Below are 24,099 nucleotides of genomic sequence, written 5' to 3' on the forward strand. Positions count from 1 at the left end.
TCTTAGCTTGGGCCAGCCACAAGACAGAAGATATATTAGTTCAGCTAGTAATTAGCTGTAAGTTACATCAACCCAGAGCTACCCTACTAACAGCTAAGCTATTGAAAAAGCTAAGACCTCTCTTAGGGTTTCAGCTTTCCAAGGGGAGCAGCTCCTTCACGTTCCACATCTTGACTTTGCATGTGAGCTCAGCAAATAACGGGGCCTGATGTGACCCACCGGTGTGGAAAATCTGTGTTTCTCAGAGGACAATGGCTTCTTTTGTCTGTGTCCTGGCTCTCTCATTGCACCTTTCCAGCCTCCCCATCGCTCCTCTGTCTCACCGCCGTGTCTCATTTTGGCGTCTGCGTCCACATCAGTGAGACGGAGCAGGTTGACCTGAGACATGACTATACGGGTCAGCAGCAAAAGAAGACTGAGATGGTAGCTCTGACTTTTATTATGTTTTGAAAAATCTTCTCTAGACTAATCTAAATACTATTAAAAAAATAAATAAAAAGAGAGAATACTCAAGAAACACCAGCTGAGTCTGAGCCCTAGAAGGAACCAGCCTGGAAGGAACCACACTGGCATTTGCACTGATATCCATGCCTTCAATGAAGAAAGGTTTCCCCCTTATGGCTGTCTCTGTCTCGATCCAGCCATGGTAGCTGTAAACAGACACTAAGATCTCATGGTTTGGCTTTTCTGCGCAATCTTCTCCCCAGCTGACGATGCCGACCTGAAACCACTTCATGGTGTTCCAGTAACTGCAAACCAGAGGTCCCCCGCTGTCCACCTACGGCATAAGGAGGATGTTATCGCAGGATCAAACCTCAGGTCTCTCATAGCAGCTGCATCCCACAGGCTCATGGTGAAAATCAAACTCTATGGACTCAAAATTCCACAGCTCCGCCATGAGATCCCTGGAGAATAAACAGGCACAGAAGGTAAGAGGAGGAGATCAGCCCCAAGCTCTGGCTCAGTGCAATGCCCTGTCCTCCTCAGCCTTTTCCACGTGCTCCCCTGACCCCAGAAGGATACCTGAATCCTGTCACCAAGAGACAACATCCAGCAGTGAAAAGGGACATTTGCTGAGACTGCTCATTCAGTCCTTGACTTCTCTGCGAAACTGGTGCATGTAGGTGCTGGGTACCTGCCACTGTTAATTTTGGGGGCTAGCATCCAGAAATCGGACAAGAGATGAACACTAATCCTGACAAATCCTTCTTGCAACCACATCAATTTCACTGAGAACTTGCCTGCTCTACTGCAAGGGCAACCTTCACTCACCCAGTGCGTGCAAGCCTTCACGTCCACGTTGCAGCCACTCTGCCAAGAGGTGGCTTTTCTGACACATAAGTGCTGGGCAGCCCATGCTCTAAATAAGTTTCTTTCCACGGTGGGTTTGAATCTTTTTTCTACCCTGTCTCCAGTACATGTGGCAAATAAATTCCACACAAACCCATTTCCTGAGACAGCCAGCTTTCCTGCAGAATTGTTGTCCTTCCCTCTTTGCACACTACTTTGAGAAATGTCTTTGACGTTAATGTATGAACCCTCTTCTCCCAGCAGATACCCTGAGCTAAGACACATCTTTATCAACAATCTGGATGAGGGGATGGAGTGCACCCTCAGTAAGTTTGGAGATGTCACCAAACTGGGTGGGAGAGTCGATCTGCTTGAGGGTAGGAAGGCTCTACAGAGGGACCTGGACAGGCTGGATCGATGGGCCAAGGCCAACTGTATGAGGTTTAATAAGGCCAAGTGCCGGGTCCTGCATTTCGGTCACAACCACCCCAAGCAGCGCTACAGGCTTGGGGCAGAGTGGCTGGAAAGCTGCCCAGCCAAAAAGGACCTGGGGGTGCTGGTGGACGGCCAGCTTCACATGAGCCAGCAGTGTGCCCAGGTGGCCAAGAAGGCCAACAGCATGCTGGCTTGTATCAGGAATAGCGTGGCCAGCAGGAGCAGGGAAGTGATGGTGCCTCTGTACTCGGCACTGGTGAGGCCTCACCTCGAGTGCTGTGTTCAGGTCTGGGCCCCTCTGTACAAGAGGGACATTGAGGTGCTGGAGCGTGTCCAGAGGAGAGCTACCAGGCTGGTGAGGGGTCTGGAGACCAGGGCATATGAGGAGAGGCTGAGGGAGCTGGGCATGTTTAGCTTGGAGAAGAGGAGGCTGAGGGGAGACCTCATTGCCCTCTACAACTCCCTGAAAGGAGGGTGGAGAGAGGTGGGGGTTGGCCTCTTCTCCCAGGGGAATAATGACAGGACCAGAGGAAATGGTCTGAAGCTGCGGCAGGGGAGGTTTAGGTTAGATATCAGGAGGAATTCCTTTACTGAAAGAGTGGTCAGGCACTGGAACAGCCTGCCCAGGGAGGGGGTTGAGTCACCATCCCTAGAGGTATTTAAGAAACGTCTAGATGTGGCACTTCAGGGCATGCTCTAGTGACAGAGACTGTAGGTTGTTTGTTTGTGGGGTTCTTTTGTGTGTGTGTATGGTTGGACTCGATGATCTCAAAGGTCCTTTCCAACCATGAAGGTTCTATGATTCTAATTAATGAGTAAGGAAGTGGTTGTAGTCCCCTGTGCAACTCATTGGCACCCACTAAATTTTATGGCTGAATTCCCACTCACTTCACTAGATGGAGGACCCAGGTCATTAATGTGTTTAATTTTTATTCTATTTTTCTTTTTGGTTCAACATGCAGAAGGGGCAGGAGGTGGAATTAAGATAAATGCAGAACTAATGTTGCTTCAGCATTCGTAGAATCATAGAATCACAGAATCATTTCGGTTGGGATTACGATCTTTGAGATCGTGGAGTCCAACCGTAAACTCAATACTGTTTGCACTGAGACGGTGCTACAGTCGCTTCATGTCTGCATCTCAGCCGCTGCTGCTGGACCCCCTTCAGGCTCAGGATCTAAAGACGTTTCCCGACCCTGTTTCAGCCAAGAATTTGCGTGAATTGCACTACTGACCTTGCAGTGACCTTGGATCCATGCGCTATCAGCGTCCTTGGTGCTGGCATCCTGTTTGAATGAATGAACATCTCCTAGGCTGTATTAAATGAACATCTCCTAGGCGCAATTAAATTACTGGGAACTTTACTGCTAATTCCCTCAGGGCAGGAACAGGCCAAACGTATTATCCTGGTAGCAAAAGGAGGATGCTTCGAGCCTCCTACACAAAGATAATAAATGAAGTCAAGAGAGTGGGAGCAAAGCAGTGACGCAGCAACGGCTGACGATCCCTTGCCGGTGACACGTCGGGATGCATCATGCCGGCTTTTCCCAGTACAGGAGATTTTTAGCACTGGCAGAGCCCCTGAGCACCATCGAATGTCCGATTTGGAGGCTGTTCACACTTGCAAAGGACCTTTCTCCCAGGGCGCTTAAATACCAGTTAATTCCTGATACCTTGTGACTACCCTTGGAGAGGGGGGAAAAGTCTTATCGTATTTCACAGCCGAGAAAACCACGGCAGAAAAGGGATGCGATTTGCACGAGGCAACGGCAGAGCCAGGAATCCCTATTTAAACCATGCATCACACTGTTTCCCTTTCAAATCAGACCTGCTTTTCCCTGTTTGCCCCTTTAACCATGTTCATTTTGTTCTCTGCCCGGTCGGCGAGGAAAGGGAGAGCTGTCTGCGGGGCTCGGGGGACTGTCAGCTGCGGAAAGCGATTTCAAACCTGGGCAGAAAGCGAGTTCGGCGATGCTGTGAAAACCCAAGCAGCAGCTGCAAATCCGTCTCTCTAATCCACCAGCCCCGAGACCCAAATCCTGCTTCACATCCCTTTCCACATGGGCTGAGCTGGTCTGCTTCATGGGTGCAACATCTAACACGCCATTTCTCTTGACTTCAGCTATTTAACTCGACCGTTTTATCACAAAGTGGGCTAAATCATCCTCTGCGTGTGATAATCTCCCTCACGTAATTATAGCAGTAGCCCAGATGAATCAGTAACCTGGTTTTTACAGGGCTAAAGGCAGAGAAAATAACCTCGGTTCTTGGGCACTTCTGAATATCCCTGTATCCACCTTAAGCTCTCAAAGACGTTGGCCCAAGGTTTTCCATCCTTGTGTAGGAGAGGGTGTGGGAGGAGCGAGTTTTGAGCCCTGGTACAATTATCTCAGCTCTGTGATGTTTCCAGTAGCACTAATTTAATGAATGCTCAGGTTAACGACTCTGAAGATCGAAGAACTTATTAAATGCTGCTTTCAGCTTTCAGCCTCCTGTATCCTGGTGGTGAAATACTCCTGGTCAGCAACGCCCATCAGATACCTGCTTCTGTTCTTCCGTCTGACTGCCAAGTTTCTGGACAGCAAAAAAAGCCCTAAAAATAGCATCTTTGCTTCTGTTGTGTGTTTCTTCTCAACTAGAAGATGAGTGAAAAACAACAATATCAAACCAGAGCTGGTGCCGAGCTCATGCCTTCCACAACTGCATGTTAATCCTCCCATTAGGAGAGGTGAGAGCAATTATATATTTGCTGATAAATACTTCTGGATTGTACAAAATCTGTCACCTGCTAACAAGGCGCCTTTTTCACTGAAGCTGATCAAAAGTTTTGCCCTTTTCACCACGGTCAAAGCCTTTTTGTGAACATCGGGAGCCTTTCTGCTGACTTTAGTGGGCTTTGGATCAAGAGCGTAATCTTCTTCCTTTCTTGTCTGCAACATGGTAATCGATCACGTTCAGCCACACAAATCTTCTCAGGTGGGAGAAGCTCTGGGGGAGGGAGAACAACCCATCTGATACTCATGAGGTGGATACACAGTCCTTGCAAGTCATTGCTGCGTTCGTTTTCATGTTGGTAAGCTCTGTGTAAATTGGAGAGGATCGGCGCGTGAGTAACAAGACCGGCCATCAGCGCTGCCCTGGCTGCAGGAAGCAAAGGCCTTTCCAAACAGAGGATTCCTTCAGTTATTTCACCATGAACAAGCTGTCTTTAGAGAAAGGTGGAAGGAAGGAGGCTATGGCCATTTATAGCATGCAGGTATCGAAAATGAACCGGGTAAGATAGGGCACCTGGGCTTCTTTCATGGGATCCCTTTGAGATCTCAGCAGAGAGCCTTCAGCCGCTCTATCTCTCCATCCCCTTGCTGGAAAAGGGGAGAAGAAGACCGCCCAACTCCATCCACACAGATGTCAGCAGGATCCATTAGTGACTATGGTGGCACGGACTTCAAGGCAGTTATAATGCATCTGACCAAAGACCCACGTGGCCCAGACTCCTGTCTCTGACAGTCATCTGTAGCAAGTGCGCAGGGAAGGAGAATGAGAAACAGGGCAAGTATTTACAGAGTTGTATTTACATCACAGTCGTTAATAGCCTTAGAGAGATCTTCATCCAGGAAGTTATCTAATTGCTTTTTGAATCCATTTATCCCTTAGGATGAATACCCACAATATCCTGGTCAGTGACATCCACGGTTTAATTATCTGTTGGAAGGAAAACCACTTCCTTCTCTTTGTTTTAGATGTGCTGCCTGATATGGCCAGCTGACTCTCCCTCCCTCATGTGTTTTGAGCAGTAGTAACAAGAGGACAGCTCTTGACTGTCCTCTCCTTGCGGCTCCTGACTTCAGAAATCTTATCATATCCCCATCAGCCATCTCTTTTTCAAGCCTCAGAGCGCTGCTCTGTTATTCCCCTTTCCACCAGAAGCCATTCCGTGTCCCTATTCGTCCTTCCTGCTCTGCTCTTCTCCTTTTCTAAAACTACTGCTCCCTTCTCAGATGGGTTGGACGGGAATCGCACACAGCACACAAGATGTAGGCTCCCAAGATTAGTGCCCTGCCATAACACGCATTTGCTTTGCTATCTGTTCCTTCCCTAATAATTCTTAATGCTCTCGTTGCCTTTTTGACCTCCGCAGGCCCTTGTGCTCATGTTTTTGAAGGACTATCCACAGTTACTCCAAGGTCTTCTTACATGGTAATAGCTAATTTAGAGCCTATTATTGCATGCGTACAGCTGGAGTTGCTTCCCCCTATATCCATTACTTTGCCTTTATCAACAGTGAACTGCATCTGCTGTTTTAACCTCCAGTCACACAGACTAATGAGATCCTGCTGCACCTCTGCACGGTCAGTTTTAATTTTGAACCACTCTGAATAATGCTGTGGCATTGGCCAACTTGGCTGTCCCAGCATTCACCCTCCTTGAACATCACAATTCCTCGCACGGATGCCAACACGACTCCCCCTGTGAGCCCTTTCTCCCATCAAATCCTCGCCTCCCTGTCAAACTGAAGCCCTTCTACTTCATGACAGTTCAGTTTCTCCATGAGCCTTTGGTGAGAAATCTCATTAAAAGAGTTTTGGAAATCTCAGCATGTTCTATCAGCTGGATCACCCTCTGCCACTTGCTTGTCGAGTCCTTCAAAGAATTTAAATCTGTCTGTGAGTCATGCCGTTCCCTTAAAGCTGCGTTGACTCACTGGAATTGAATGAGAAGCGTCTCCTCTGAGTCATCACACCCGTTCCCCCACTCCCAGGGCAAGCACAAAGTAGGGTTTTGCGTTCAGCTGGATCCAGAGATGTTCTGCTCCCCACAGCTTCACCCACCAGGCACACACAGTAATGCCGGACCCCCCTCGCTGCAAACCAAACAGGTCCAGTTTGAGGGACCAAAAGCTGCAACCCAGAGGAAGAGACAGGAGACATCATCAACATCCCAGGTCCTTGCAATAGGAAGGAATGTTTTTGACAGATGGAAGAATTAAGCCACCACAGCCTGAACGTGTTCACTCATCTGCCCATAGCATAAAATGATCAAATGATGAAAGGCCTATAAAACCATGGGACACGGGAAAAGTGTTCTAATTCTTGTGAGCACCAAAGCACCTTTCAGAAGCAAATTTAAGCGATGGCAAATGCAGAAACACCTTTAAACTGCTTTGTTCTGGAGCTTCCCAGGATACCTTCCTACTTAAAGCAATCCCTGCCTTAGGGAAAAACACCCACTCCATCATGTTAGCGGCAGTGCAGTGATGGAGAATCCACCACAAGGATGGAGAGTGGATCACTCTCTTCAGTGTTAAGGTAAGGTACAATAGTAAAGTAATTTTGCATAGTTAGTAAGAACTTTGAACTGAAACGTGGCTAGCTTTGACTCCTGGCCCCCAGGAGACCTTTGTCTGAGAGGCAGAAGGGCCTAAACCTCCAACCTCATAGGGGTACTCTCCATCCCTAGGGACCGCAGTCACATCACCATCTATCCACCTCCATTCAGATATTTTGAAGAGCCGGAGGGACTGACCAGGCTTCCCTGGTTTGTGACTTTTTCCTTTGCGTCTGTGATAATTTACCCGTACGGACCCCGTTTTTATTTCCAGACTTTTTCTTTAAAAAATTCTGTTTCACAAGGCTTCCTTTGCAGTTTTGGAGCCACAGTAGCACCAGTAAAAGGATGCAAGAGTTCGTAAAAGGATGCAAGAGCTTTTATCACTTCTGCACGGGTTTAGCACTCTTATGCACAGACGAAGCGCGGGTGCAAGGGGTGGGTTCCACTGATCACCTCCCCTTGGTGTTTCCAGTGCAGGTGTCAAGCTCCCGTTGCAGTCACATTCCTGGCACTGGGACGTGGTTTGAGAGAGGGGGAAGTGGGATGTCAGCAAGGTATCCTGGGATATCTAAAATGACACCGGAGACTTTCATGTAGGCAACTGTCTCGCTGTGAGCTAGGCACCTTGGACTTGCTTTTAGTTAATGGGAAGCAATAAGCACCCGTATGGGGAATTATTTTAAAATAGATGGTTAAAACAGTCTCGATGACTCACATGTCAGAAGTGGTTTTTTTCCTCATGATTGACGGAAAGATGATTTGGTAGATGGAGATGGCTGTAGGAAAGGCATTTGTATCTGGCCAGACAAATCCCATCCAGGGTTGTACAACAATTACTGCTATTGCTATCGTTGTGTAGGGTGAGAGCCCTGAGCATCCCAGATGCTATAAAGGCATTTGCCCTTTCAAAACTGCTGACAGTATACGTGGGCAGGACATAGAATCATAGAATCACAGAATTGCTGAGGTTGGAAGGGACCTTTAAGATCATCAAGTCCAACCTTTAACCTACCCTGACAAAAGCCACTTCTAAACCATGTCCCTAAGTGCCCCATCTACCCTTTTTTTTAAACACCTCCAGGGATGGTGAATCCACCACCTCCCTGGGCAGCCTATTCCAATGTTTAATAACCCTTTCAGTGAAAAAGTGTTTCCTAATATCCAATCTAAACCTCCCCTGACATAACTTGAACCATATTACAGTTGAAGGGATCCTGCTCTGCCTTTTCCACAGACCTAAATTAAAAGGTAATGGGCACAAACTTGACCATGGGAAGTTCCATCTCAACACGAGGAGGAACTTCTTTCCTGTGAGGGTGTCAGAGCCCTGGCACAGGCTGCCCAGAGAGGTGGGGGAGTCTCCATCTCTGGAGACATCCCAAACCCGCCTGGACGCCTTCCTGTGCCACCTGCTCTGGGTGACCCTGCTCTGGCCGGGCGTTGGACGGGATGATCTCCAGAGGTCCCTTCCCTTCCAACCCCTGCCAGTCTGGGATTCTGTGTAAAACACAGATCCCTAGAAGCATCCTGGCATCTTTTCAGATATTTATCAGGGATGGCCAAGACCACCTCGTGCTACAGTCAGTGGAAGTGGGTAGATACCTTCAGCCCATGGCTCAGATGAGCCCTGCACCAGAGGACAGTGTAGGGCACGGTGACACTCATCTGGAACCATCCCACTGCTTGTTTGTGGCCACACAGTGATTCCTTCCCCTGAAAGTCAGGCCAGGGACTGGCCTCCCTTCGTCTCCTGCTGACCTGAACTGTACATGAACTGTGACTTCCAGCTGAACACGCTCTGCCCTAATCACCACAGCGCCGAGCTACCCCCACAGACCTCCTTTGCAGAAACTCTCTGAAACATAATTGGGCCATTTACTGAATTTTGTCTGGATACGCAAGACACTGAAGAGGCATTTGCTTTGTGAGTCCTTCATACTCTAATTATTGTTCAAGTTACCGTTGCATCAGAGCCTAACAAAAGATGCTTAAAAAAGCAAGGAATTAGACATCAATTGTGGTTCATGGGGTCATGGAAGAAATGTAGCACACAAAAAAATAACACATAGGCCATCTCTAGTGTCTGTTCTTTAGCACTTGCACCCCATGAACATCCATTAATGCTAATGTTTATGACTAAATAGAACTATAAGTCAATTACAGATCCTGTTAGCGTTAATTCACAGTCAATCTATACATTTGTCTGCAGAACCGCGGGGGAATTGGTACACGATAGATTTTTCTTTTAAGTGAATGGATTTTTTTTAAAGTACAAATACTCGCGAGCTCTGCTATTTCATCTCCTTGAGTTATTATAGGAATATGGTCAGTAATCTACAAATTAGTCTTCTCTGGTACTAGTACAATGGCAGCCAGTGAAACGTCTAAGCCTTTCTACTCATGTCCTGTTGCCACATGGGAGTAGTAAGGCAGTGGTCAGTACAATAAAATTTCTACGTGATGCCTTGGTGAAGACTTGCTGTATATAAAACAGCTTGCTGCAATGGGTAAAACCTAGCACACAAATGGCACACAGTGCAAGGAGCTAGGATGGAAATCCTTTGGATCCAGACCAGGATCGTGTGGATTTATGACCTTGGGTCTGGATGCCACTTGCCCAACTTAGCCTGGCTTTGGACATGAACACATGTATCCCGATTCTCAGCAAAGATCAGAAAAGGTTAATATAAGGCTTTTATCTACTTCATGTCCAGACAGATCATGCATCTGTGCAGTGCATGGCTTCCAGGTTTACTGTGACCACACCTACACCGGCAAGCTCAGCATCTCATGGGCTTGTTCCCTGACCAGGCGTCTCTGCCTTACCTGTGCTGCTGCTTTTTCCTGGACTCTAAACTGGGATGCCAGGATCCAAGGTGATCCTGCCTCATCCCTGGAAACATTCAAGGTCAGGTGGGATGGGGCTCTGAGCAACCTGCTCTAGTTGAAGATGTCCCTGCTCATGGCAGGGGGTTGGACTGGATGACCTTTGAAGGTCCCTTCCCACCCAAACTGTACTATGATTCTATGACTCTATGGCTCTATGATTCTATGATTTTATGATTCTAGATTCTATGATTCTGTTGTGGGTAGCTCCTGACCCACGGAAAAGTTTGAGCTGTGTCTGGAAATCATCCAGGAGGCAGCTGGTTGGCATAGACAAAAACTGTGCCCAGGGCTGCTCTACCTCCTTGAGAGCACTGACTTTTTAAAGGATTTAGGTATTTTGAAATCTGGCCTCACTCTCATTTGACACAAACCCCATAATCTCTACGGACAAGCATAGCTCGATAGATGGCACTGTCTACAGCGTGTCTCACTATCTGCCCAAGGCAGATGAATTGGGTGGCCAGTGGTCCTTGCTGCAGAACGTCAGGTTCAGACCTGGTCTTCCAGTTCATTCCCAGGCAAGCCACCAGATTTCTGAACCAGCCTAGTGAGGCCAAAATATGCCCTACCCAACTTCAATCAGTGCTTCCCAGAAAACTGTCCATCAGCAAAATGCTTCCCCTCCAGCAAATTAGCAAACTCTGATGAAATGTCGCGCCACCTGTTTCACTCCTGATGAGCTCCACTAGCCTAGGGTAGGGTTTTGTCTTGCTCTCATTATTTCAGTCTGTAAGATGTTTCTGCCTGGTCAAAATTCCACTAGAAGTGGGCAGTTGCTGGGTTATGAGCGTTATCACACATGCAATCGTTGTGTACGTCCACTGCTTGGAAAGCTCACATTTCTAATTCATTTCTCAGACAACTGCAACGTTATTGTAGGTCAAAATAGCACCCTCATCAGCTTTCTGAACACAGGAGATTCATTTTGCTGGGTACAAGTGCTCTTGCTGTTTCACCAGCATAATTCATCCGCAGAACTTAAGGCTGGGCTGGGAAGTGCGTTCTTTAATCATGTTAATGTTACCCTGTGGCAGTTCTCTTTTTAAATTTTTTGATTGAATTTAATGGAGGTGAAAGTCACTAGCCGAATGGTTTCAGAGACAGATGCTCCCTGGCTAATCAAAAAATGATTTTGCAAAGCAAAGCTCCCCCTCTGCTGCCCGGCCACGGGCCCAGACAGCAATGGCTTTGCAGCCCACGGTCCCTGTCCCCATTGTCGTTGCCTAAAGGGCAGAGGATCTCTCTGTCCTGGGTGTGGGTTTAGTGCCCTCGATGAATGATTCCTGCAGGATGAAGCCGTGCAGACCTGTGTCTGCCCATCTGTCCCCCTGCAAACACCACACACACGTCTGAGAAAACCCTTTCCCCGTGGAGGATGGAGACCTTAGTCCTGACGCAGGGGCTGCAGGGAGAGCTCGGTCCTTACCAGGCGCTCAGAGGAGGGGTTGGAGGTTGGATGCTATGAAAGCAAAGGTGGTTCTTGACTTTCGGACTTTGTTTGATATCAGGACAGTGGTCCTGCAGGTGGGGTATGTTCTGAGGGCACGCATTCTCTGTGAGGTTTTCCCACATGTGGATGTTTGTGTGTGTCATCTGTTTTCCCTTAGGAATCCCTGGTATCAAATACTGCTTGAACTCTACTATTTAGCTTCAAAAGTCGTCTTCCCATATCACAAACTCGGTGCAGTAAGAGGTAACCAGTTCTGGCACTCACAACCTGGGACATTATAAAAGGACATCTGTATCGGAGCCAAGACCTCATAGAATCATAGAATCTTCATGGTTGGAAAGGACCTTTGAGATCATCGAGTCCAACCATACACGCCCAAAATCCCCCCAAAAAACCAAAAAACAAAAAAACCAACACCCCACAAACAAACCCCCTACAGTCTCTGTCACTAGACCATGCCCTGAAGTGCCACATCTAGACATTTCTTAAACACCTCTAGGGATGGTGACTCAACCCCCTCCCTGGGCAGGCTGTTCCAGTGCCTGACCACTCTTTCAGTAAAGTAATTCCTCCTGATATCTAACCTAAACCTCCCCTGCCTGCCTGCCCCCTCTAAACCTCACCTGAGAAAGGTTTATAATATTCAAATTAAAAACTCCTGGACTCAGTTTCCCACCCATTTCTTTTGCTTTGATCCTCCTGGACAAACTTTGCTGTCTCCTTTCAGAATTTAAGCTGGCAATAGAGCACTGCCCAGCCCATGGCTGGGGGGACACCAGGCAGGAGGACACAGCCCGTGCTGTGCTGACCCCTCTCTGCAGGGACGTGAGACCTCTCCTCCCGTCGCTCCCACAGCTTGGCCACCTTTTTCAAGTTGCTGTGAGATAACAGCCCAAATTCCTATGCCCAGAGCCATCCAAAACTGTGTCTTGTCCAAGGGGACTTGTTGGAAACCACCCTTTTCCCTCACCCTCCTTTCAGCTCATGGTTTCCCTTGCAGAGCTCCTGCCTCTCTCACTGCAGGGAGGGAGTCAGGGCAGTGGGGAGAGCGTGAGGAGAGGCTCATCTGCTCAACGAGGTGTTTCGTTTCCAGCACCACCGCTGCTTTCCGTCCCCAAGAGTCCTGCACCCCTGCTGCCCAGGTCAATATGCCTTTGCAGGCAGTTCCCTGGCCCCTGGGCATCCTGCCCTGGCCTCCTGCAGAGAAGCTTTAGCAACCCCAGGAAGCCATGGGAAAGATCAATGTTCGTTCCTGAAGCGAAGGCTCTTCTCCTCCGTCGTCTCTGTGACCCTGCAGGCAGCGTGAGCGCCCAGGAGCCTGTTTACTTTACCTGGCAGGTGCTTCTTTCTCCTTCCTCCAGCTCAGCACACAGCACGTTCTCCACCAGCTCGGGGATCCTCTCCAAGCACTGCTCCCTGCTGATGAGCTTCATCCGCGCTTTCTGCAGCACGTGGGATGCCGGCACCGTGACTGCTAACCAGCAAGTGAGAAGAGAATGATTAACAAACCCTGCAAAGCAGGGCAGGCTTCTAAGGGTGAAACCACAGCCAGGGGCTAGCCCACGGGACTGCTCTCAGCTGTATTTGTAAGGCCTCTCAAGGCAAGAGGGTTTTGGGGCACAACCATATGGTCTCGGGGCCACGGGGGCTTACAGGGGCTGTCCAAATGGTAGCAAAGATGAGTTTGTGCTCTTGACTTCATTCCAGACTAGGCGGTGGGTGGGTAGGTAGGTAGAGAGGGGGAAGGTGTTAATGGGCAAAGCTGAGACTCTAGGGAGTGGAGGCTTGCTAAACAGGATTTTAAAAATCCCTTAATTTCTAGATGAACTGTGGGATGTGGTACAGCCAGAAGACCCTCAAAGGGATGGCTTATGCTGCTGGTCTTGGTGGTGACCTGAGATGAGCTGCTTTGCACACCTTGGGGTTCTCGCTCACGTTTCTGGGGGACCCAGTTTGAGGGACTCTTCACGGGGTCCTGTGCAAGCCCCGTGGAGGGACATCCACTGAGCTTTCCCCAGAACAGATGGTCTTGTTATGCCCATGGTTTCCTGGGGGGCTGTGAGGCCATGCCTCACCCAGGGGACCAGCTTTATCTTTCACAATGTGGTTCTCAGTACGCAGTGGAAATAACTGCTTTATTCTTCCCTTGAGATGGGAAAGCAGAAATTACAGTGGGCACCAGCAAGTGACAAAAAGACTGAAAATATGCGGGGCTACTTGGAAAACCCACCCATTTCACCCATGTCTCTCTTTAAAGTGAACCTGAATCTGAAGAATAAAACTGGCTTTGGAGGATGTTGCTGCTGGGGAGGAGACCTACAGATTTTCAGAAACTCATTCCCTCTTCCATATTTCACAGAGCTAAATCCTCCCAGCACCTTTGAGAAGGTGGGACTCAAAGGTATATCTAAAAGATAGAAAGCTGCCAGGTCCCTTTCCCAGCTAAGACGGGGCTGCTCCATGGAATTGCCCACAGATTAAAACACTTCGATGTAGGCATCTCCAAGGAGGCAACTCCGCTTGTTGAGGTCTAATTGACTGCAGTTGAAGAGGAGTCAGGCTAGTGCCTCCTGAGGTGCCAGTTGAGAGATGTCCACCTACAAAAGGCTGTTAGAGATGAGAAATGACTCATTTTTCCCCCGCTGAGGAGCAAGGCCTCATACATATGGTATGGCCCGTATCACACCATTGCACATCCCTCTCATCAAACTCAGCTTCTGCTGATTTTCTTCTGAAACATCTCTGGTTTTCTTCTGAAATATCATCCTCCTGTACTGGGCACTGGTGAGGCCCCACCTCGAGGTCTGTGTCCACTTTTGGGCCCCTCACGCCAAGAAAGACCTTGAGGGGCTGGAGTGTGTCCAGAGAAGGGCAACGGAGCTGGTGAGGGGTCTGGAGCACAAGCCTTGTGAGGAGCGGCTGAGGGAGCTGGGGGTGTTCAGCCTGGAGAAGAGGAGGCTGAGGGGAGACCTTCTCGCTCTCTACAGCTCCCTGAAAAGAGGGGGTAGCCAGGGGGGGTCGGTCTCTTCTCCCAAGGAACAGGCCATGGCACAAGAGGAAACGGCCTCAAGTTGCGCCAGGGGAGGTTTAGGATGGATATTAGGATCAATTTCTTCACTGAAAGGGTTTTTAAGCATTGGAAGAGGCTGCCCAGGGCAGTGGTGGAGTCGCCATCCCTGGAGGGATTGAAAAGCTGGGCAGACATGGTGCTAAGGGACATGGTTTAGTGATGGTTTTTGTCAGAGTTGGGTTGATGGTTGGACTCGATGATCTGAAAGGTCCCTCCCAACCTGGGCAATTCTGTGGTTCTGTGATCTCCCAGACAGAAGGGGTCTATGCCAGGGCTGAGCACACTGACTTCACGCAGGGTGTAAAGCGGAGGGAAGAAGCGATGTCAACTGAGCCCATACAGTGGCATGAGGTCGATCTCCGGAGCCACGCCATGCATTTTGCAAAGCGACTAGCTAAAGAGAAATCCTTCCAAGCTGCAGAGTGACTCTGCAGCAGCCCCTGCTTTTCTGTTCCTAGGAGCACGTTACCTTGGTGAAATGGGAGAGTTTCACAACTACAACACAGCGTTGGGTTGTGTATCACTGTTACATGAGGCAAATAAAACCTAAGAAGGATAATGCAGAGGTTCAGAGAGAAAACGGTAGCCCTTTGGAGCAGAATAGCAAGGTTTAAATAGGACATTCACTTACTACATTGTAGGAGGGACTACTAAAGCCCCAAGGCACCACCCTGCCCACTCCGTCCCGATAACCTCTTTCCAATAATGAAATGGCTCATTAGCCATTTAGTGACATTTGTTCAGGAAAGACATTTTAGGTCACAATCAGAGCTGGAGCTACTTTCATTAGGGCTTAAATGAGAGCAATTAGCAATAGCAATCTGCTGTTCTAAATGAGTGAAGAGGAAAGGTAACCAGTACCATTGAACCAAACTGGTTCATGGGGGCATTAAGCCAAAGACAACCCTAGACCTTAATTTCCCTTATTGCAGACCACTTTCGACCCAGCCTAACTTGCCCACCAGGGTGGAGCTTGTCTTACTCTGGATGCCGAAAAATGCATCCACGGGAAGGTTGAGCTCCTGCAGAGCAAAGGCGGCTCTAAGGTTTCAGCTCAAACACACGTGCCCAGAGCACCAAGGACTTTGCTCTGGGGGACAGTAGGCGACTGGTTCTTGCACTGAAAAGAGAGCTGATGGGTGTTCAGAGGCTGAAAAGGTCTGGATGTGTTCACCAGGGACGGAGGGAGTGGAAGTCTGTGTGGGTAACCCCTCCTGGGAGCAAACATCTACTTGAAATGGATAAAAACCAGCCTCCATTAGCAAATACATCTCCTGACAGCATCTCACCTCCACTTGTGGATCCCCACCCAGCAACCCAGCACTGTTGCCACGTATCGATGTCACGTATGAAGGGCAAGCAGATGGGGGTTTTCTCATTGCTGAACTCAATGGGAGAGCCGAGCAGGATCAGAGCGATATCATTTTCCATGCTCATTCCATCGAAGTTTTCGTGGAGGATCAAGCTGTCGGGTTTATGTTCTTCCAGCGGGAGGCTGAGGTCGGTTCCCCCCACTACAACGGTGAGGTCTGGTGGCCTTATATGCAAAACAGAAGCAGCGTAGACATAAGCAAACGCGAAGGCTTTGTGTTGTAACGGTTGGTGCCTCCTCCCCCTGAGCAGGGCAGGGTGGTGCTCAGCAAATTGCAGAGGCAGGTTGGCTATAAATATCGTAGAAATGTACCCTCACTTCTAGGCGAAGCTAATTTTCAAGGGAGAGAGTTGCAGAGGTAGAATACGAACGCAACCAAGTTATAAATAGCCCAGTCGCTAACGAACAGATGGAGTGGGCTGGATCTTCGAGATCGCTGTGCCCTGGGCTGGCGGATCCAGACCCCACTGCCCCCAGGCAGCTGCTGCAGGTTGTGATGCCACAGGTCATTTGTCACCTGAGCAGCTCCGTCTCTCCAACCTGCCGCATCTTGGAAGGGGTTGGCAGAGGGCTGGACTCTGCCCCTGGGCATTGCCTGGGGCTGATCTACCCAGAAACTGCTGTTTTAAAATCAGACTCTCCGTGAGGTAAAGTTGTTTGCTGTATGAAAGCCAAGGTAATTTTGGTGTTAGAATAAGCTGGAACGGAATATACCTCTTTTTAGATGCACAGGAAATGTTCAGGGCCCTCAGAAGAGCATCACAGGCATTTATACGAGGCTACTCAAACCATCCTGCAAAATATTCTCCTTCTGCATCTCCTGGTTACGCAGATTTCCACACATTTCTGTTGTAACAGTATCTCTGATCAAAAATGGGCCTGTTTTCCCCACAGGAAACAATTCCTGTGTTCAGGGCTCTCTTTCTGGCTCAGTCACATGTATGCTGCGCTTGACCCCAAGGACATACACATCATGTCCACCCCACACCCACAAGGAGCGACGTTATGAACCCGTTGGGCCCGGGCTGTCCCTGCTTCCCCCGAGTACTCACACCTCTTCTGCAAAGCAATGGGCCGCAGTTAAAACCCACAACGCGCTGATGATGGTGCCTCCACAGATATGTTTCCCGTTGCTCTGGATGCTCACGTGCCACGGGAACTCCCCAGCCTTGGCATATCTCCCCGCCATGGTCCTCTTGCCAGTCTCCAGAAAGGACTCGTAAGATGGTCGGAGGCCACACTCTGGGTAGAAAATGGGACACGTTGCTCACGTACAGCGGTGCCGCTGCCTGTGCTACTAACCCAGAGGGGCAGTACATCAGCTAAAGCACTGGTCTATAATTGTCCATGCTACTCTGTGTCTACCAAAGCCCCTGGCATCACTGTAGCCTCCCCAAACCTGCATTCTGCCGAGCAACGCCCAGGCCATTTGGGGGCTAGCAGGGCCATAGACCATATTGCATGGGCAGGTTGGATAAAGTCCTTGTTTAGGGTGTACGAGTGGAAGAGTTCAGCGCCAGGCTGCAGTACGAGCCGTACGTATATGCCGTCAGGGACAAGGAATAAGCCCAGGCCTATTTCATTTACCGATACGTGTATATCCTGTAGGGCTACCAGCAGTTCTGCTCTGCTGGTGATTTCTGAATGAAAAAAGTTGAGAAAAAAAGCCTGCATCGACGCTGCTGATGAGAGAAGTTAAAGAAAAGAGGGGAAGCAGCAGCATTTCCATCCCAGTCTTGGACCGACTCTCCTGGACAACATTCAGAGCAGTGACGTTTCTGCAGACACCTCAGGACATCTTCCCCATTCCACGTCCTCACCAAAGGTAACACATCTCTCTGCCAGGGGCAACCGCGATGTGACATCACACGATCCATTTGTTTCTGCTGATGTCACAGTTGGATGCTGACCATCCTAAGGCCATGAGGGAAAGCTCGGTGATTTCCAAGGGGCATGGAATTTCCTTTAGCTACGATAAGAGTAGGGCAGGAGTGAAATCCCTGTCTGTATCCTGGACTGACTTTCACAGGGCAGAGCAACGGTGGACTTCATGCGTTGGGTGCTGTAGGCCTTTTTGGATCTTGAACCATAGAAGACCATAGCTGCTGGTCCTGCAGTAGGTTTTGTCTTCAACTCTGAGAAGCGCTGAAGCCAACCAAACTCTGAATTAATTTTCTCTTCTTCGTTTAGACCGTGTCTGTTCTCAGAAGAAAGAGGCAGCTCTGTGGGAGGGTAAATTTCAAGCAGTGCCAAATCAAAAGTAGAGCATCAAAGATGCTAAGGCAGCCACTCCCTTCTTCCCTGTGGGCAGAGGTGGCTTACCAGACCAAATCCATCTTAAAAAAAATTTAATCCATGAGGCTGAATCATTAGCATTTCACCTTTACTGATTATATCCCCTATGTATCTTTGTGCCTTCAGCAGCATCCGCAACGGGTCAAGGCCAAAATTCCACCCTACAGTAACTCCACAATTAATTCTGTGGTGGCATAATATTTTGGTGTGGACCAATTTTAGCATCAATGGGCCCATCTACGCTGATTTCTAAACCAACACATTATTTCCATTGGGACAGGAGTTAAAAAAAACTCAGCCAGGTTCAGGCTTGAGCCCGGCTATATTAAAGAGAGAATGGTGCTTTCTCCAAACATTTTCCAGCTTGTTTCAAAATGATAACTATAGCATGGAGTAGGAGGGGAGGGAGGGGAAAGGACAGAAGGGAAACGAGCAACATTTTATGAACACCCGAATGATTCAGCACATGAAATGTTCTGCCTTGCACACTGGAGCAGATCAGGAGTTATCCCACTGAAGTCTGATTTACACAGAGGTTAAAAACACATAGGATGAAAGTCAGACTTTATTTTCCTCTCTTCTTTGCTCTTATGTCACCTCATGCCTAGGAAATTAGGCGAAAGTGCTGGTTTCCTTGACAGTGAGCACTAGAACGATGCAGTGGCACAACGCGTTGAGGGCAGGCGATCAGTTACCACAGCAACTGGAAATCCGGAGTGGGATGTGGGCACATTTTGGGGCATCTCCAGAATGCCTAAATCTCCAGAGCCTACACATGGCCATCCTGCCAGAGGTAGCTTGTCCCAGAAATAAATCTGCTGAAAGGACAGGTTTCTTCTGGCTTTCGAGACTGGAATGAACTAAGCATCAGCTGAGGAGCAAGGGAAGATGGGGAGCCAATTTCTCTGACATGAAATTATTGCCTGTCTTTGGTTAAAGCAGGCAGGACTTCAGCAGTGGATTTACAAGCCCAAAGACTGACTATCTGATGCACATTTTCAGTTGCTCCGGTCTTGGAACAGGATCTGGTCTGCTGGGTAGTTAGAAGAGACATTTGGGGAGATGTTTTGGACCTTTCTGAGCCTAAAACCTGAGTTGGTGAGCAGGAAATATCAAACCAAGCCATGGAGAGTGCCATGGAAATGCCACGGACATGTGTCTCTGGGTGCCCACCATCTCACCCTCAAAATGGCTTTATGAGCTCTGCTGCACAGAATCGCCACATCAAGGCAGGCTCCTACAAGCTTTCCTTGAAGAAGAGCTAAGGTGCTCCGTTATACATCTGCAAGAGGACACAGCAATGACACGTGTTCTTCAAACCTAGTGATTAAGACAGCCTCCAAAATAGGAAACAGGCGAGAGGTTCAAGCCCACACCTCCCACTGCCCTGGGAAGTATTGCAAGCAGCAAGTTAGATAGGTGGGACAAACCCATCCCCATCTCTCCTACTGAAGCTGTTTGTCATAGTGCCATACCCCATAGCATACATAAAACCCATAGTATCCCTTATCCTTATAGGATAGCCCCTGCATCCCCCACATTCTTTGGCTGTAGCCTTTACTCTCCACTCTGAGAACCCCATCAATAAAATGAAAATTTATCTTCATAGAATGAGAGAATGGTTTAGGTTGGAAGGGACATTAAAGATTGCCCAGTTCCACCCCCTGCCCTGGGCAGGGACACCTCCCACCAGCCCAGGTTGCTCCAAGCCCCGGCCAACCTGGCCTTGAACCCCTCCAGGGATGGGGCAGCCACAGCTTCTCTGGGCAACCTGGGACAGGGGCTCACCACCCTCACACCAAAGAATTTTTCCCAATATCTCATCTCAATCTCCCCTCTTTCAGTTTAAGACCATTCCCCCTCGTCCCATGGCTCCCCTCCCTGCTCCAGAGTCCCTCCCCAGCTTTTCTGGAGCCCCTTGAGGGACTGGCAGGGGCTGGAAGGTCTCCGCGGAGCCTTCTCTTCTCCAGGCTGAACCCCCCCAGCTCTCTCAGCCTGTCCTCCCAGCAGAGGGGCTCCAGCCCTCCCAGCATCTCCGGGGCCTCCTCTGGCCCCGCTCCAACAGCTCCGTGTCTCTCCTGTGCCGAGGCCCCAGCGCTGGAGGCAGCACTGCAGGGGGGTCTCCCCCGAGCGCAGCAGAGGGGCAGAATCCCCCCCTCGCCCTGCTGCCCACGCTGCTGGGGATGCAGCCCAGGCTGCGGGGGGTTTCTGGGCTGCCAGCGCACGGTGCCGGCTCCTGTGGAGCTTCTCACCCACCAACACCCCCAAGTCCTTCTCCTCAGGGCTGCTCTCCAGCCATTCTCCCCCCAGCCTGTGTTCGTGCTTGGGATTGCCCCGACCCACGTGCAGGACCTTGCACTTGGTGTGGTTGAACTTCATGAGGTCCTGGCTGTCCTGTTATTTTGACTGTACACTCAGTGGAGCAGAGACTGACCAACGTTATGTCTGCACAAGCACCCACCATAATGAGCTCTGGTCTTGGAGGGGACTCCACAAGCTATTGAAGTACAGTTAATTAATCATAGGAATAATTACGTTACAGTGCAGACAATATGAATTCTACTCCTCCGTACTGTCATGCACAATAATACAGATTTAAAAGCCCTGGTGTTTAATTAGCAGGCTACAGACTTTTATAATACTTGATACTGGTTTTAGATCTACCCAGATATATACTTAGAGCCATGGAATGCATCGCAGACAACGTTTTTCTTTGTTTTGCAATTTTATTGTAGTTCAGGAAACAAAACTGATTTCTTTTTGTGTTTAAACACTTTTTGGAACTGTCAGAAAGAAGTATCCCATTACAATTTTACTTTTTCTCACTAAAATTATTTCAGAAAATAGGCACTCTAGGTGATACTACATGTTGCTGTGAAAGTGGAATTGTGAGAGAATTACTGATCTCATACATTTATCATTCTCAAAGACAACATATTACAGCATTGTGATAGTTACGATGAGCCCAACCATGTCTACAGAAGTCAAAGTGCTCCTAACATGCGCAACTTCATTAACCCTGGAAAATAAATGTCTGTAGGCATTAGTTATGCAAAGCAGTTAGCAGGTGCCACCACCCCGCAATTCAGCCCTTTAACGCCACGTCAAGCCCAAATTTTATAAGTTGTTTTCTCTCCAGATTACAAGATTGCAAGAAAATCCCCGTGAGCCGCACAAAGCAAGAAGCATTTGCCAACAGGCGCGATTTCTGCCTCTGCTTTGGCTGTTACTGTCGGTGAGTGGGAAACTGCGCGGATAACGGAAAGCCACCCCAAGATTCCCAAATCTGATGCTACAGGCATACGGTAACACCTATCAGGGGTTGTTTTCAAACCACTCCCTAAACCAAAGTGGAGGCGGAGGAGTAAGCACAGGCTATTTCTTGATCCCAATAGGGCAGGAAAGCCCCGTTCCCCCGAGGCCGCAGTATCCACCGGGGTTCTTACTGAGGTACTGCTGATGGTAATCTTCGGCGTAATAGAACTCCGGAGCCTCCCGGATTTCTGTTGTGATGGTACCAAAGCCTCCCTCTGTCAATACCTGTCAAGAAACACGATGGAAAGCCATTAGTGGTTTGCTGGCTTCTCTGCTGATGAACGACGTTGGGTTTTCTCCCAGCAGGAGCCACAGACGTCTCTCAGCGCTTGGACTAAATAAATGTCTGTAGGCATTCGTTATGTAGGAGCAGTAGGCTACAGCAGCTGTAGGCTGCAGCACATCCCTGAAAGCCCTTTATCCTTCCCCTCACGTTATTTTGCTAGGAGACACTGCGAGCACCAAAGCGGGCATTGGTGAGAAGAGGTAGTGCACCTTCCTGTTTTAATGGCTCATTTGTTTAATTTGCTATGGCCACACAGTCGTTCTCTCCTCTTTATTAATCACTCCAGGCAGGGATGTGGTACCATCAACCAAGTGGAAAACAAATGTGAAAGGCAGCAGAGCACCCTTTGACCAAGCCCGTCCAGCTGCCTCGCAGTGTCCAAGGAAGCGTTCAAGGCCAGGTTGGACGGGGCTTGGAGCAACCTGGGCTGGTGGGAGGTGTCCCCGCCCAGGGCAGGGGTTGGAACTGGATGTTCTTGAAGGTCCGTTCCAACCCAAACCATTCTGTGATTCTATGACTGAGAACTTCACCTGGCAGGTGCCTCAGCTTTGAAATGCGCTAACCACCCCAAGCGCCCTTACGGCAAGGAGAATTTCTGGGTGAAATTTTAGCCCCGCCGATGTCATTGAGAAATACGTGCATTTGGGCTCTTTTCAGAGTCACCACAAGCCCATTCTTCAAAAATAACAGTTCCATCATGACCAGAAAGGTATTTTTAAGGCAAATTGCAGCTCATTTCTGAAAGATTTGCCAATACGTGGACCGGGAGCAATAATCACTTTGCAGGAAAAGAAGGAATGTGGGTGAGGATTTTAAATTAGACTTTAATTTCTTTCTGATGTCCCCTAACTGCATTTGAAACTCCTGAAAGATTTCTGACAGAGGAAATTTCTTTTTAACGTGGATTGCCGTGACATTTTTTCCTACTGCATTTTCCTTTTCTAAGGAAAGTGGTAAGCAGCAACATTTTGGGGTGAATTCTTGTCTCAGCGGGGACATAACTTGTGGTCATTGAAGTCCATGATAACCTCATAAGCACTTTAATTGGTGTCAGACTACTGTTGCAAAGTATGTTTGTAAATCGCTGGAGGTAGATAAATTGCATTGCTGTCAGCCAGACTTGATGGTAAGATCAACTGTAAGATCGAAGCGTCAGCATTTAAGATTACTGGGTAAGTATGTGCTCTCTCATCATACTAACAAATGAAACCAATAAAAGGAAACCATCACACAGAATCACAAAACCCAAGCTGGCAGACCCGTTATAAGTCATCAAGTCCAACTTCTTTCATCATGATACAAGGAATGATAGCCGCTTTACTCCCAGCACACATTTCTTTAACTGTTTCTGAAAGATCTTTGGGGCTGGAGATCCTCCAGTTTCCTCGAGAAGGCCATTTCAGTATTGGCCATCCTGTTAGAGAGTTTCTCCTAAAGCCTCGCCCAGTTAAGCCCACTACTTCCATTTAACCCCACTGCTGTGGTTGTGCTCATCATGGATGTGGAAAGGACATCATTCCCTTCCTCTTTACAACAGTCTTCTGCATACTTGGTGGCTGAGCAGAGAGAAAGATGACACGTAACGGAAATAACGCTTCCTCACAGCATTAGCTGACGCTTAAATAACAGGTGATTATTTGGGACCGATTATTTGGGGCTCTGAGCAACCTGTGCCAGTGTCTCACTGGAACTTCTTCCTAACGTCCAGCCTGAATCGACCCATCTCTAGTTTTAATCCATTCCCTCTAGTCCTACCATTACCCGACATCCTAAAAAGTCCCTCCCCACCTTTCTTGGAGGCCCCCTTAAGATACTGGTAGGCCACTAGAAGGTCTCCTCGGAGCCTTCTTTTCTCCAGACTGAACAACCCCAACTCTCTCAGTCTGTCCCCATAGGAGAGGTGCTCCAGCCCTCTCATCATCCTCGTGGTCCTTCTCTGGACACGTTCCAGCACGTCCGTATCTCTCTTGTAGTAGGGGCTCCAGAACTGGACGCAGTGCTCCAGGTGGGGTCTCACGAGAGTGGAGTAGAGGGGGAGAATCACCTCCCTCGACCTGCTGGCCACGCTTCTCCTGATGCCGCTCAGGATACAATTTGCTTTGGGGGATTTCACAGGAATCTGGCCTTATTTCCCCATGTAAAATCACCAGTGTTTGTCATCTTTGGGACAGGCTTTGTCCCAAGGGAATCAGATTATTTACCCGTCAGATGTGTGAGTGAAGAAGATAACAGATGTGAAGGTATGTATCACAACACGTCGGCAACAACTAACACAAAGAGGTGTCAACACAACTGCTTTTAGAAAGCAGTATTTCACTTACTTTCTAACCTTCCCAGCAAAGAAAAGCACTTTTTAAATTATCTTCACT

The 24,099-nt window shown here is 48.7% G+C and overlaps 2 protein-coding genes across 3 annotated transcripts in view; both read right to left on the reverse strand.

The window, feature by feature from the left end:
- Positions 1–460: 460 nt before the first annotated feature.
- On the reverse strand, positions 461–17,557 carry LOC134512475 (serine protease 55-like). Its single transcript, XM_063327850.1, has 5 exons — positions 17,503–17,557; positions 16,887–17,076; positions 15,752–15,999; positions 12,724–12,866; positions 461–778 (listed from the first exon to the last, which is right to left on the reverse strand). The coding sequence occupies exons 1-5, from the start codon at positions 17,555–17,557 to the stop codon at positions 461–463; spliced, it is 954 nt and encodes a 317-aa protein (XP_063183920.1).
- Positions 17,558–20,835: 3,278 nt separating this feature from the next.
- Positions 20,836–24,099, reverse strand: part of MSRA (methionine sulfoxide reductase A) — a 314,031-nt gene continuing 310,767 nt past the window's right edge. For both annotated transcript variants that reach the window (XM_063330697.1, XM_063330698.1), the window contains one exon: positions 20,836–21,669. In XM_063330697.1, the coding sequence (XP_063186767.1) occupies positions 21,505–21,669 (165 nt within the window). In that variant the 3' untranslated portion in view covers positions 20,836–21,504. The remainder of the gene's footprint in view (positions 21,670–24,099) is intronic.

The sequence above is a fragment of the Chroicocephalus ridibundus genome, chromosome 3 (assembly GCF_963924245.1).
Source record: "Chroicocephalus ridibundus chromosome 3, bChrRid1.1, whole genome shotgun sequence".
NCBI lineage: Eukaryota > Metazoa > Chordata > Aves > Charadriiformes > Laridae > Chroicocephalus > Chroicocephalus ridibundus.

Excerpts from the sequence above, each read along its gene's own strand:
- LOC134512475 (XM_063327850.1), bottom strand. The coding sequence starts at position 17,557 with ATGCTGCTGCTTCCCCTCTTTTCTTTAACTTCTCTCATCAGCAGCGTC. Across the intron at positions 17,077-17,502 it reads CATCAGCAGCGTCGATGCAG|AGTGTGGCCTCCGACCATCT; the intron begins GCTTTTTTTCTC and ends TTTTCTACCCAG. Across the intron at positions 12,867-15,751 it reads GTGGGGATCCACAAGTGGAG|CAGTCACGGTGCCGGCATCC; the intron begins GTGAGATGCTGT and ends CTTGCTGGTTAG.